The 14,849-nt window shown below is 38.2% G+C and overlaps 1 protein-coding gene across 1 annotated transcript in view; it reads left to right on the top strand.

Moving 5' to 3' along the window:
- Positions 1 to 1,716: 1,716 nt before the first annotated feature.
- The window catches only part of LOC149285282 (dual specificity calcium/calmodulin-dependent 3',5'-cyclic nucleotide phosphodiesterase 1B-like), a 124,381-nt gene continuing 111,248 nt past the window's right edge, over positions 1,717 to 14,849 (top strand). Inside the window, exon 1 of the mRNA XM_089495554.1 lies at positions 1,717 to 1,820. Coding sequence (XP_089351680.1) covers positions 1,717 to 1,820 — 104 coding nt within the window. The remainder of the gene's footprint in view (positions 1,821 to 14,849) is intronic.

The following is a 14,849-nucleotide window of genomic DNA, read 5'->3' as shown; positions in this document are numbered from 1 at the left end:
CAAACTATGACCGTCAATGAGACATTAGCGATATATTTTTAAGTGATTTCATGCGCTATTTATAACTGTTTGTGCAATTAATTGAATTATCTGTTAAAAATAAATGTCTTAATGTCAGGTGGATTTACATGCGGTGTTCAGGTCTTGGGCACGAATAGATAACACAATGTTATTCATAGAATTGCTGAAAGTAATTATGCCGTTCTAGAATTATGCCATCAACCATTAAAAATGGATCACTCAGTATTTGGAGTAACATGTTTACTCCAGTGGGCTACAAACTGTCTACCTGTAGTAACAAATGACTAATTAATCCCCTCTTTGATTTATTAATTGAGTGTTTTAAATAGCCCATCATATTCCGTAGCGCTATACAATGGGTAGACAGGACGTAACAAGTAGTATGTAACATAACAATTTGACAGAAACAACAGGTGAGGAGGGCCCTGCTCAAAGGAGCTTACAATCTAGAGATAATGAATATGAGACATTGATAGCAATAGACGGTATATACCTGAGAAGACCTCTGCAGTTGCTTCTCGATGATAGGAGTTTCTATGGTTCCCAAGCAGAATGTGGAATATCCTAAAAGCCGTGATCCTACCTACATAGATGAATGTATGTGTTTGTATGGTGTTGCCAGGCAACCTATGGGGTGTCACGCTAATGTTATCTGGAGATTTAAGGAAATGTTTACCGCACAGTCCCCCTATGGCTGCTTAATATGTGCACCACATACTTGCAGGTTCTGCAGTGCGAGCGTGCTGGGTTATGGGCTAGTACTCGGCAGATATATAGAAAACGCAGTGGAAAATGATTAAAACGCCAAATCATTCTGCCCGTATACGCATTATCTCATCATGTTGATGATTTGGGTCCAGCTTGTGCTTTAAAGAGGGTCCAGCTGGTCGGGTATCGAATGTGAAGCACCCACTGGTGCAGTAGCAGTCTCATTATGTGCTGTCGTTGTCATGCTGTATGGTCATAACATCCACATGTGGCATCTCTAAAGTCCGAGAATGTCATTATAGGTCATACACCAAGGCTGCTGCAGAGAGAAGCGTATGTGCAGACTCCCATAACCTGTTAGAGTCACTAGGGGAGGTTCTCCCACGGATTAGCTTTATAACATGCTCTCCCGTTCGCATACACACACAAACACATAACGGTTACCTCTGCAGAAGGGGCAGGCGTCCTGCTTTATTCTGTCCCTGCTCCTTTTAGTCCCCCCCCCTTCCCTCTGCCCACATTTATCCATCAACGCGTAAGGAGAATAGACTGATTTCCCTAAAGGACACAAGGACGACCGGAGAACATGTGAGAAGAGAAATAATTTGCATGGACCCCCTTGCCTGCGTACAAAGAACACTTAGGTTTGCTGGCAGCCAGCCACTCGTTCTGCTGTGATTGTTATGGTATATGTGAGTGTCTGTGTGCAAAGCTGTTCTCTGATCTTTAATGTCCATTATTGAGCTGTTCATCGGAATTAAATGCCTTGTAGCATCTCCGCAGCATTCTCTGAACTCTTAGGTGCTGTAACGATCAGGCTTAATAGCTATTAACTCTTTTGAGTGACAGCCTGCCCTGGAATATACATATGTTTAACCCTACAGTTCCCTGATAGCATTTCCTCTACTACGTCGCATTCCCAGTTGATTAAATTATCATGATTATCGCTAATGTTGATTTTTTTGTGTGTGTGTGTGTTCAGGAATGATGGAGTCTCCCAGCGTAGACAAGGAGCTGCTTGAAGGATGCACTTCTCCATTAGAGCTGAAATCGGCTCCCAGCAAGAAGATGTGGATCAAGCTGCGATCTCTGTAAGTAGCAAGTGTTTGAAGGGTTAAGGGGCTTCCCCTCCCCACATGCGCAGACCACCAAGAGGAATCCCATCCCTGCTGGGTGATTTCCACCTCCCTTCCAAAACAGAGCCCCTCCGATTAAAGATATAAGAAACCACCAATCACAAAAGAGAATATGTAATCAGACGTATTTAGGGCAATAATTAACTCTTCGTGTGCGCTGTACCTTTTGTCAAATGTATTTTGTTGTATATTTAAATGCTAAGTAGAAGCAGCAACCCTGATGTACTAATGCTTCCATCACCATAGCAACCATCAGTGTTGGATTTCAATTAACCCCTTCTTTGTCCTTATGGATTGGCAGTGACCATATTAGTAATTTTTCCACTACGCATATACATGTAAAGAGCTGCCCTGCAGTACGTGTCAAGTAGGGACTAGCTCAAGGGAATCATTACTCGGTTATACATCTCACATACGACAGAGCAGCATTTGACATGTACCGGTCACATGTAAAATGTATGCGTGTCCTGGAAATATAAATGGCTGATATACTCCACAGCAACTGGAGTGTCAGATCTAGGGTGACCATAACAGCCATTGCGCCATGATGAGCTGTTCTTTGGGATTTTGATCCTTGGCAGATATGTCTGCCATGTTCTTGTCTATGGAACATCCATCTCTGACATCATATATTCTGAATGTCAGATGCAAGTAAGTGCACTTAAAGTATCATTGGGAAATTCTAGGTAATCCTTTTTTTATGAGGGTTTTAAGGATAAACGGGTTGAGATTTACTGGTTTATTGTAAAAAAGTGCACTTTTTATTTCATCAAACAACAGTAACCAATACCATGTATACAAGGAAGATAATGCCATCTGTGGATATCTGGCTGATGAATAACCACTAATCCAATGATCTATTGGTGGAAGATAAAGAGATTTTTTGTTCATCAGCTGCTGCCTCTGCATTTGAGGGGGTGAATATACTCTGCGTTACTCTATAAAGATATAGGTAGTGTTATAGGCAGATATTACATTAATCAAATCAAGTTTCTGTGCGTCACAGGGGATATTTTGGCCGCAATAAGTTAACAAAATGTCATATTGTGTTGCAAAATATACATGTGCCAAGGTTGTGTTTATTACCTTTTACTTGGACAACATCTGCGATGCATGCCCGTGACTAGATAGTACTTCTATCAGAACGCATAGCAATGGATTCTGCCATAAGCAAGCAATGACAATTTGATAAAAGTAATTTTGCCATGCATGTGCCTTAACTAATTTGAAAATAAACCAAGCAATAAATGTATTTGTTTTCTAACACAACAGCAACAGTTCTTTTTAGGGAGAACCTGCCAAGGATTGCAGTTGAAGGGCATCCCAGTCATTCCCTGTACCCAACTAAAGATTCTCACTTATTGTTCATCTGTATAAGGGAGAGCACAAAACCCGGAGACCTGCAACCTTTTTTGTTTTAGAAAATCAGCCCTCTCCATGACTACCAAATCGTGATGCCCATGGGTGCTGTCACTTTTTATATACTGCATATAAGTGCGGGTGCTCTATATGTAGCCGCTGAGTTCTGTGCTGTTTGTAAAAAATGGGATACATTTTAAGTAGGCTTACGAGATACTGAATGTTTTTGGGTTGGGTAGAGTCTTGTCATCTTTAAATGAATAAACGGGAAAGCCTGCTCCAGGTAAGAAATGAAATGTAAGCTTTATATTGCAGTAGCTAAGATATAAGCATCTTAAGATGAGTTATGTCCGTCAGTTATATCTACATTAAATATCCTACTTTTTCAAGAGCATATGTTTACCTTATTAATGACAGGGGAGCGTTCAAGTTCTATTTATGTAGTAACACAGTGATGCCTGTAAGGAGCCAACTTGTTCAGATTCCCTTCCAAACACTGTTAGCATGCAGTAGATCTAAATGTCATCAAATAGCTAGGTAACAATTCCTTCCAAGAGAAATTTCGATCTTCATCCTGCACAAACAAACAAAAAAAATAATTTGTGATGGCAGGACCAAATAATCATGTCTACAATAATACTGTATTAGGATGATATCCATATGAAAGAGTCAGCAAAACTTCTCTCCTGTCTCTTCCTTGGAAGGGATAAATGATCTGCTTCCACTGCAGAGAAATGATTTGTAGAATTACCAAAAGTAATTCGCCTGTCACTCATTTCAGTTGCGTACACATTCTGGTTATTTTTTAAATATATACTGTATATATATATATATATATATATATATATATATATATATATAATGGCTGCTGGGTTATCTGTTGCTGTTAATGTGAAAACAAGGATAATTCACACTTGACCCAGAAGCTCTTGCTTAACCAGATTTCAGGACTCATTTTCAGCAGGGTCATGACAAGCTGACAACCTGATTTCTCTTACATGACAGTTGAAGGATCGGAGGTTTCCCTGTAACCAAGCTAGACATCCATGTGTGCTCTTCAGGATGTATTACATTTTAGTATGCAAGATCACATGACCTGGTACTTTTTTTTTTTTTTAAGAGAATTAGCTCTGTCAGACCTCAAACTTTGTTAGACATTAAGCAAGGACATGCCAGCTGTAGCAAGTCGACTCTACAGGCGACCAGACGCTTATGTCAGAGATCCACCCAACGCCTAATTGGTCTTAGTTTGCTATGTGAGATATTCAGGCGAAAATTAAAATATGCCCCCTGTACATGTTACCTCTCTCTTTTCAGCTCCTTCATGCTTTTTTTTGGCCTCTCTTATCTTTTCTTCGGGGCTCCCTTGTCCAATTAAGTTAGTACTCAAATACCCGAGACAATTTAATGTTTTTGAATCGTGTCTATTGACCGTAACAGAAACAAACGATTTTGTAACTCTTGTAACTAATCTTATACAAATCAAATAAGAGTGTTGTGTTTTAATCTTATATTTTCAATGTTCTCTTACCCGTTCTCAGCGATTGTTATACCCAGTAGAAAAACTGATACTTGTCTTTGACAGCTTGTATATAGCCTGAAAGTTCAGTGCTCACATCTTTGGTGCACAATGAGTTATAAACTTGAGGGAAACTGGTTTGAGAATGAGCACATTTTCATTATTCTTGCAAGCTTTTGTTTGGCAAGTGCACAGATGTTTCATCTGTTGGATTCCCTCACTGCAGCGGATGTTAGCCCAAAACGCACTGTTTAGAAAATTAGTGTTCAAATATACGTCTATTGAATGAAATTGGTTTTTGAAAACTAGTATCCTACTGCGCCTATGAGAGAAGATGGAGTGGGGAGTATCTTCAAGCTTCCTAAATGTTCTACAAAGGAGCTGGCTATAATATACTGGGAAACACTGTCTGAATTTCAAGCAATAACAGAGTCTCGCACACAATTGAAGAGGATAAAAACGGAAAAATACATCTTTAGATACTTTTATTATATATTTTTGATTTTGAAAGTTTACACCGGAGATCATAGACAACTACATTTAATTTAACAAATCAATGCTACACTCATAAAGAGATGTTTTGTTTAAAGTAAGGAATCTGGTTATGTGTCTGTCTATCAGAACAGCCCACCATCTACGTGGTGATATTGCATGTCACGATTGACCAATTGAACACAAAACTACCTTTTCTCTTTAAAAAGTTCAGTTCAGTATAAATTAAATTTCTGCAACATTCCATATCTTTTTGCTGCAGGGACAAATTGGGAAAGCAATGAAATCTAAACTCGGAAATGCTTAACATTTCTCTTTATACAATTGTATATCTGCAAGCGTCTTTGGCTTGAAATGTTTGGGTAGAAAAAACTTTAGGAATGTTAAACCTGGCTTGGCTGACAGCGTTGAAAAAAATAATATTGGCAGCGAATGAATTCTCTTATTTGTTACTGAAAGAATGCTTCTTATTAGCACAAAGGCTAGAAAAAGAGAGATAAAAAATCGGGACGAGGTAGAAGGGTTGTGGAAGATAAAGGAGGAAAGGGGAGAGGCAAAATGACCAGCAAATGTATTGACCTAGGGTTGGTTTCTGAAACATTCCTCAGTCTAAATGCATGGGCAATAAGAAGTACTCTCTTATTACTTCGAGGACTTCAGCTGAGCACAAGAGGTCATAATCTTAAAACGAGAGGGTCAGATGTTTAGATGTAAATTTTAATGTAAGATAAATGGAACAGCCTCCCAGCAGAGGAGGTTGAGACTAATTTATGGGATATGGGATGCATGGGATAGGCGTAAAGCTATCCTGAATTTAAGACAGGGCTTGACAAATTTGTTTTTAATCTAGGAGCCAGCTAAAAAAGTTAGGAGCCAGGACTTTTTTTTTTGCCCCAGCACTCGCACTTTGCCCCATCACCCGCACTTTGCCCCAGCACCCGCACTTTGCCCCTGCACCTACACTTTGCCCCAGCAATCACAGTCCTGCCCAGACATACCCAGGTTCCAGCATGTACTGGCTGACTTGGCATGATAGGAGTACATGCTGAAACCTGGCTTGCTGCCCCCCCTTGTGTATTGATGCTGCACATCCCTGTGCCATGCTCCTCCCCCCACTTACACAACCATGCTATCATACACACTCATTCATATACGCATTCATACACACTCCTTCACCCCCTTATCTCTCACACGCAGACTTCCATAGGGACCCTGCTAATTCTCTCTGTGTCTCTCTGCACAAACTTCTCTTGTCCCGGAATGGAGCACTCATGTGACTCCTCTGATTTCCTGCTTCCTGTGGCCAGCACAAGAGAAGCTGCTTGCACATTCATTTTCGGCTGTTTTGTTTTTTATTTCGGTATTAAGATGTGTTTCGGCCACCGGTTTGGCTCACAAACACCTAGGCGCCAGGACAAAATTATCAGTCACCATGGCGACCTGGGGGGGGCAGTTAAATTGGCGAGCCCTGATTTAAGACATGACCAATGACTGATTAAGACTAGATGGGCCCAATGGTCCTTAACTGCCATCAAATTCTGTTTCTATGTGTTCATGCGCATAATATCATATAGAAGAGGAAAAGTATATTTTCACAAAAAACAACTAGAACTAACTAGGTAGAAATGTGTGTAGAATTTTCTGCAATATTCCAGAAGAAAAAAATATCCTTTACTATATTTCTTTTTTCTCTTCTTCCTCTATCTACCTTTCGCCAAAAAAGTTGAAAGAATGTTCAGTCACGAAGGGCAATTCCTTTTATATTATATACAAAGGTTTTTGACAGAATCAGCATTTATTTCATTATTTCCACTAAAGTAGAAATCTAAGTTTAAGACATAAAATAGAGCACAGTTATTAATTTAATTTAGCCCTAAGGGAGCTCTCTGTAAGGAAAAGGAATGTTAATATAGCCCAATTTTCTTGAATCAGCACAAATGAAAAGAATAACTTTATTAAATTGGATTGTAAAAAAAAAAAAAGGTAAAATGTGTTATTGTGCTGGGAAATAAACCATGGCCTTAGTCCATTTCTATACGTTTAATGCAACATAAATAAGAACAACAGTATTTATCAGAAATCCCTCACATCTCATAATTACCCAGATGAACCCTGACAGATGTATAGGTTTATAGGGGTGACATAATGTGTAGGGGTGCAAGTTGCACACTTTTCAGGCAGTATTTGACTATTCAAAATAATCAACAATTCTAAAACTGGCTAATATTTTCTGAAAGTTTTATTAAACACAATCTATATTATCTAGTTTTATATATTTGTTTACCAGTCATATCTAAGCCTGTTTTTGTTAAACCAGATCGTTATATCATATCTAGATTTTTTTCCTTTTAAAGTGAAACGTGTCATAATCTATCGGATTAAGTAGTACAGGTTACTTGAACAGTGGCATCTTTTTTTTTTTTTTTTACTAATGGGAGAGTTGACCTAAGAGTTTGCACTAATATACAATACTATACAATAATATAAACCTTTATTTTTTTCAATTTTTTGTTTTACACAATGAATTATAATTTATACAGATTCCAGCTCAGCCCTTACAGCTAGCAAAACCAGTGAATTGTGGCCCTTTATAATGAATTGTGGAGTAAGAGGTTTTAAACCACAACGTCTTCCTTTAGTGAATACACCTATTTATCAAAACCTATAGTTTCCCGTAATAAGGTTGTTTCAGAATCACTTAATCCACAGATTTGGCCTTTAATCTGGTGCTCAGGTTGTCCATTGCTGAGAAGCAGATACACAATCAGTTACTATGTTGAGTAAGTTTAAGGATGGGTTTACTATTGTGTAGGAAACAATTAAGGGAAGGTAGTCTCTTTTCCTTCCAGTCCAAAGTACTCAGGAGAAATGTAAGGTCTGTCCTGGTCTGAACCTTCCTTCAGTATTCAAAAGGTACTTTGTGTTCTCTTCTCTCTTACTAGTGGGGTCTGGTACCTTTCTGTATAAGGGGCAAGCAAAAGGTCCTTTAATATTGTGACCCACAGTATGCCCACAGACAACATAGTCATGTTGGAGACATACAAAAGGAGAACACCAAAGATCCTGTTATGGTGTAAACACTGTTTGCATGTATAAGAAACCCATGCTTTCTTTATTCACTATACATATATTCACTGTTGGTATAGGTGAAACATGAGTGGCAGCACTGTCAAAGGGTCTGACTGGGATGCTGCTACGGTAAAAGAATGATCTGATAGTAATATAAGGAAATTATTTCACCCTAACTAATGTTGTAAAGGGTGTAAAAAATGTGTATTATATTACGAGGTCTCTGTTTTCTAACATCTGGAACCATAATCTTTAGCACATGTAGGTTCCATCGTCCTGTTACCACCTCCTGTTGTCAATTAGTGCTATATGTCACTTTCTCCAAGGTCACATTTTAAATAAGGCTAATCTTAAACATATAGAAGCTGTGATTTTATAATATATTTAGGCAACCGAAACAAACAGCCTGTTACTGCAGTAATCAATTCTGCTCCTAGTGTCCAAAATTCATCATGGCAGCCCTGGCCCATCGGCACTCCTTGCCAAATTTCTTCAGAAGAGCAGATGATCCCAAGAGTGTTACATCTTCCATCACTTTCACACCAGACTTTCTTCAAGTAGCGACTGTTTGTTTCCAAAGAATGGATCTCTCCAAGGTGCTGAACACCTGCTATCCGGTTACAGAAGCGCACAGTGCTCTGTCCAGAAGTAACACTTAAGATAATAATTTCAGCTCCAGTGTCTTCACTCCAAAGCAAGTGCCTCAACTATCACAAAAATACTTCAGCGCTAAAAACGCGTTGTCTTTTATAATCACGCTCTTTATTAAACATACAGCTCATCGAACAGTAACTGAGTGTAGTTAACAGCATACTTGCTGATGAAAATGTTATATCCCTTTCAGAGCAGTTAGAGCAAATTTCTATTTATTATTTTTTATTATTATTGAATTATTTCTCATTGCTCTGAATATATGTCACATCTAAATTATTAGTATATGCCATGTGTCCATTACGCCATGGAGCTTCAGTTACTTCTTCAATAGAGGGAGTGTTGGTTAAATGAGTTCCCTATATTTTGTCTTTGCCCATAAAAAGAGGGCAGGGGAAAATACCTGACAGAGGACCCCTCCCCAAATACTCAGTCCCAGTACAGGTCTTGGAGGACGCAGACCTGGTACAGAGCAACCAGGATCCGTAGCAGCAAAGACTTCACATGAAACCTGCCGGAAAACAAGTACTTATTTATGGCAATGTATCTAAGAAATGAACAATAGGCCGTAATAACTAGATGGTTAAAAGCTTAGAGAGCGGTATATATATGGAAAAGTCTCCCATCAGAATTGATAGAGTCCAAGGACTGACTAAGGTCTGAGTCCTTCCATCAGGAAACTTGGGCAGACTAAATGGGCTGAATGGTCCTTATCTACCATCAGCTTCTATGTTTCTTGATAATCTTCAGAATTAATCTATTAATCTTGATTTATCAGTGGTTATATTTTCTGATCTGGTGGGTTAGACTGTGTAAAATGTAGTTAGCAATTTATAGAAAAAAAATAAGCATAGCTAAAATCTGCAAATTACCTTGAGATAGTCTAGTAGGAAAAAATTTGAAAGGTAGGATCTGTGGATGCAAGATGCTTTCATTATATGGTATACATATGCCCGAGCACTATATATCATCAGCTTCAGTTAAGGCTATATTTTTCCTAAGAGCTCTGCTCATTCATATAACAAAGGTTGTCATGGTAATGGTTCATATGGGCCATAAAGTGCCTATGTGCTTTGCGTCTCACGCTAAATACGCCTGCAGAAGGTCTCGGTATTGTCTTTGGGATCAGAAATTATTATTTTTATGTAATGCACAGTATATCCAACCTCAGCCGGTTTAGCATTGCAGCTTCATGCAGAGAATCTGTTAGTTCACACACAGTCAAATGAAAACCTTTGCCAGAGTAATGATGTTTAAAAAGAATTTTGCATAATTGAGTTTTCAGCAGAATCCGTGCACCTAATTGTCCGAGAAAAATGTCACTGCAGGTTTTAATGCTTCCTCTCCTTAAGATACTGCAAATAAATATGGTAAATTAGGAACAGAGAGGCTTCACGAGAAACAATTAGAAATTCTGGATACAATTCTATGGAATCGGGCACTAAGATTACTGAATGTATTTCTCGCAGCTAAAAGTGTATATGAACTGTGAAATGAGAATCTGTTCTATATCCTTGACTGTATGGTTGCTAATGCTTACTTATCATTCAGCCTGGTTTGCAGGAAGAGTTCCACCAGAGGAGTCTTTCCCAACTTCTTGTGTTGCTCTTAAGGGAATGAAAGCAACCATCTTACTTGCCAACATGCTGTCACTTTTATTATGACATCAAATGAAGGTGGTCAGTTTCCATTGCTCGAGAATCCAGCGGTGATGTGCTTTACACCGCCCCAGCCTACTCTTGGCATTGTGCACAGTGATCTTCAGCTTGTGTGCAGCTACTCTTCTTGACACACAGTGATTGTGCTGATGCTGCTTCCAAAGGCAGTTTGGAAGTCTGTAGTAAGTGATGCTACAGAGGACAGGCATTTCTGTTACGCGGTTCATCACTTTTTCATGAACTGACATGCGGCAAAAGTGGCATCCTATGACAGTGCCATGTTTAAAGTCACGGAGCTCTTTAATACGACCCATTATACTGCCTGTGTTTGTCTATATATAGGGTTTATACAATGCCAAATCACCTGGTGCATTGTGCTCTCATGCCTCAGATATTTTTCATTTTTTATGTGTAGCTACCTATAATAATGATAAGATCAAAATCACTTTTTCAAATAGGTCTCAATTTTTGGTGCAATTTAGGCACATAGTATCACTTTTATACATGCTTTTGAAAGAGAAAAATAGCTTTCATTTCATACCAAAATGAGCCCAATAGGTTAAAAAATAAGCAAAATGGGAGGCTTTTTGGAAACAATGTGCAAAAAGTGGCTACAATGCGTCCAAAAAACCCAGAAACACTTTATTTGATGTTATATCATAGGTATTGACAGTCAAATATTAAAATCATGTGATTTGCAGTGGAACTGGACATAGAGTTAAATGAATGATGATTAAAATATTCTAGCTATTTAAAAAGTTGTAACATTGTTTTTGTTATGGGTGCTTGCCTGCAGGTGGCAGAGCATCATTTTAGATTTTTGCTAGCAGGGGAGATAAAGAAAATAATAATAAGCATTTAACCCTCTACATATTAAACCATTCAGCAACTATAATAGTGAGTGACTCTATCCTACTAAATCCTGACTTCCACGGCAAATGCTTTTTAACTTCACATGTCCGATTCACCTGTAAAGAATTGTCAGTTAAGTCAACAAGTCTTGTTAATAATTTGGTATATACTAGTTTGTTTGGATGCTAATTTTACAACGCACCACATTAATGTAGTTATCTGTTTTTGCTTTGTTAGGGAGAATGCGGGTTCTGTTGACCTTGACAAGGACATTTCACCCTTTATCTCTTTTATAATAAGATACGTTCAATGCATTCTGGGTTATACATTTTCTCCTGTGTTTTAATGCCGAATACTTTATATAAACATTTATTTATGTCTATATTGCTGTCAGCATCTCTAATGGTGGTTCTGTTGAAGAACGAACAGACAGTGACTGCAGATCCTTTGGGCTGTTCTCAGTCTTCTTTCTATTCTAAGCGGTTTGTCTTTCCATTTAAAGAAAAGCTTAAATTTTTTTTTAAATTCTCCCTTTTTTCTTTTTAATGAAGCCTTTACCAGCTCTGTAACTGCTTAGCTGTAAAGAGGAGTGATTTGTGTAAATGGGGGATGGTGGAAAGTGTCATTCTTTGGTAAGGTATTCCCAGGGCTTGCCTCTCCCAGCTTCTGCAGTATTCAGTGGAGAATATATAAACATGCTATGGACAGATGAACCCTTCAGCTATGACAGAGCATCAGAGTAGCAATTGGATTCTGGGTTTCCATAGAGAATTAAATCATGCAGTGTCACAGTATGCTACTTTCTAGTATACGACCATGCTGTATTTCTTCCCCATATAATGATTAGAGTATTTTTTTTACTAGTATCCGATTAAAAATAAGGTTTATGCTCTTTTCTTTTCGAAAACGGTTTGAATTTTTGTGTGATATAAGCTTTTCAGACAGCTGCATGGTAGCCAGTTGTATGGGTTAAGAACCATTGGCCCATCTAGTCTGCCCAAATAGAAGACAATAGAAAACAATGTACTAGACAAAACACCCTGACTTCTTATACTGCCGATGGTAAACAATACAATGGTTCAGCCTCATTCACCTAACCAGACACCTAGAGTAACGTGTGGAGGAACGGACTTCATTAGCATTGTCATAAAGGATCAGCTCAATGTGGTGATGTGATGCACAAGTCACCCAAAATATTACATGACCAACAACAATGGGAGCCTCTAGGTAGTTGATCAGAGCAAAATTAGATAAAAACAGGTTTTTGCTAACGCTAGCCTACATCACTATATAAAGCACTGTATTTTATGCTTAAAGGGAACCATATTTTTTTCAAAGGCGTTACCTGGGAAGTGCCCTGGGGTGACATTGGCGGACCTTACATTTATAGCTGTCCACTTCCGTAGCTTTCTGGATCTTTTTATCCATTGACCTTGACATGCAGTGTTACTGTAAGTTTGGAGAACTTCTCATAAGAAGCTATCATTAGAAGGCCAGATGACTTTTGAAGGCTGCTTTCTCTTTCTTATAGCATGGTTTCAGTCTACTTTTGGAATGACATCAGTCACTCTTGGTTATGCATAAAAAGATGTCATATTTGCTGGTTACAAAAAGCTTTGATATATTGACATTACCTTATGTTACCTCGTGTCTTGTTTGCTGCGGGAGGCATGACCACAACATAATGTAATAACCTTCAAAATAACTCACGTTTAATGTGTGTCTAAGTCAATTAGTGCCAAAGCGCTGGAGGAAGAGACATTCAATTTTCTGGTGGTTTTACACTTGATAATTGGCTTTTCAGCAGTAAAGGGGTTAATTTAAATACAAACATTTTCGTGTGCGTTTGTCGGATAAAAATAGATATTTATTGAGAAACTTGATTATTTTTTTTTGCAGTAACGGACTAGCAGGGGAATTGGGTTTTTTTATATAGCAAATCCTTCTTCAGGTGTATTCAGATTATGATGTACACAGAGGAGTCCCTTCGGGATCTATAGGCTGTAATAACTGCGCTTTTATCCCTAAAGATCTGGGAAGAATTTGTAGTGACATAAGGTCATCTATGATTTTTTCCTTCTGCGTATACATATGTTCTGCTTACTAGAATATTGCCCATTAGGGTTTAATATTGCTCTCGGGTGGCATATACTTACTGTCTGAAAGACTACATATGCAATATAAATAGATAAAATGTGTGGTTGCAGAAAGATACCATTTTTATTGCCTGCTATTGTTATGATGTGGCTCTAAAGCCTCATATTCACACCACAGATTTATTTCTTTACGCTTCATTCTTTCACTCATTTATATCTATATTGCATGAGATTTGGCTCAGTTGTGCAGTTAATAGGGACATGATTAAACAAACCAAGGAACAGATGTATGTATTATTGTCACAATCCGGCCAGATCCTAATCTGTTTAATTCCAAAGAAATTTAGAGCAATACTGGTCCAAAGTTTTAAAAGTGGCAAAAAGAGTATTCCTTTGGTCTCTATGATGATTGGACTGTTTTTTCCACGTTGCACCAGGATGGCGCCTTATGTTACCATTACACACACACACATATATATATGTGTGAGTGTGTGTGTGTATATATCCCCACCATAGACCAGTAGACATGGGAACACAGCAAAGAAAGGATAATTAAACCATATTAACATTTACATACCGCTTAAAGTAGGTTGCATTTTGCACCTCACACTGGGCTGCTGTAAAATTTTGTTTTTGTATTCCTTTTCTGTATATCTGCATGTTTTTTCTATTAATGAAATATTTGGACATCACATGACAAGTCTCTTGCTTTAGTAAATCACTAAAGTCATGAATATTTGAGTGTGTGCTCATCTTCATTGAATGTTTCAAGATCTATGAAAAATGTCAGGAAATCACATTCTCATTGGAAACAAATAAAAACATAAAGCGTGCCTTGCACTGCTTCCTAAACATACTGTGTAAACCCCTTGGTTAATAAGGATTACATTCATGTATCTCTTTGGAATGACCCTGTCAAGATTCTCACTCCAAGCTAAAATGCATGAAATCAGCATGGAGTGCTTATAGTCGGGATGCTCAAATCAAACAGTAAACTTCATAGCAGAATCTCTCGGCAGGATGATAAAACAAGCCTCCCGTGCACCATGTCATAAGCTACTGCACAAAGCCAAACAGACTGAAAAATGTACGCACTAAATTCCTCGCCAAAGTTCCCTGCAGCGAATTGCTTTTCTGAAATTTGGATTCCACCAGAAGACATACTCATGCTAATGGAATTTCTTGACCGATTTATGTTCCATAGTAGCATAAAATAATCTTTACATGTAATGAGAGCATAGAAGACATAATGCCTATTTTAAGGCGCTTCACTCCAACTATTTTAAAA

This window comes from Sceloporus occidentalis, unplaced genomic scaffold, assembly GCF_023333645.1.
Source record: "Sceloporus occidentalis isolate IW3139 unplaced genomic scaffold, rSceOcc1.0.p SCAF_82, whole genome shotgun sequence".
NCBI classification, from domain to species: domain Eukaryota; kingdom Metazoa; phylum Chordata; class Lepidosauria; order Squamata; family Phrynosomatidae; genus Sceloporus; species Sceloporus occidentalis.
Note: the sequence above shows the minus strand (reverse complement) of the source record. Positions and strands in the feature narration are given on the sequence as shown.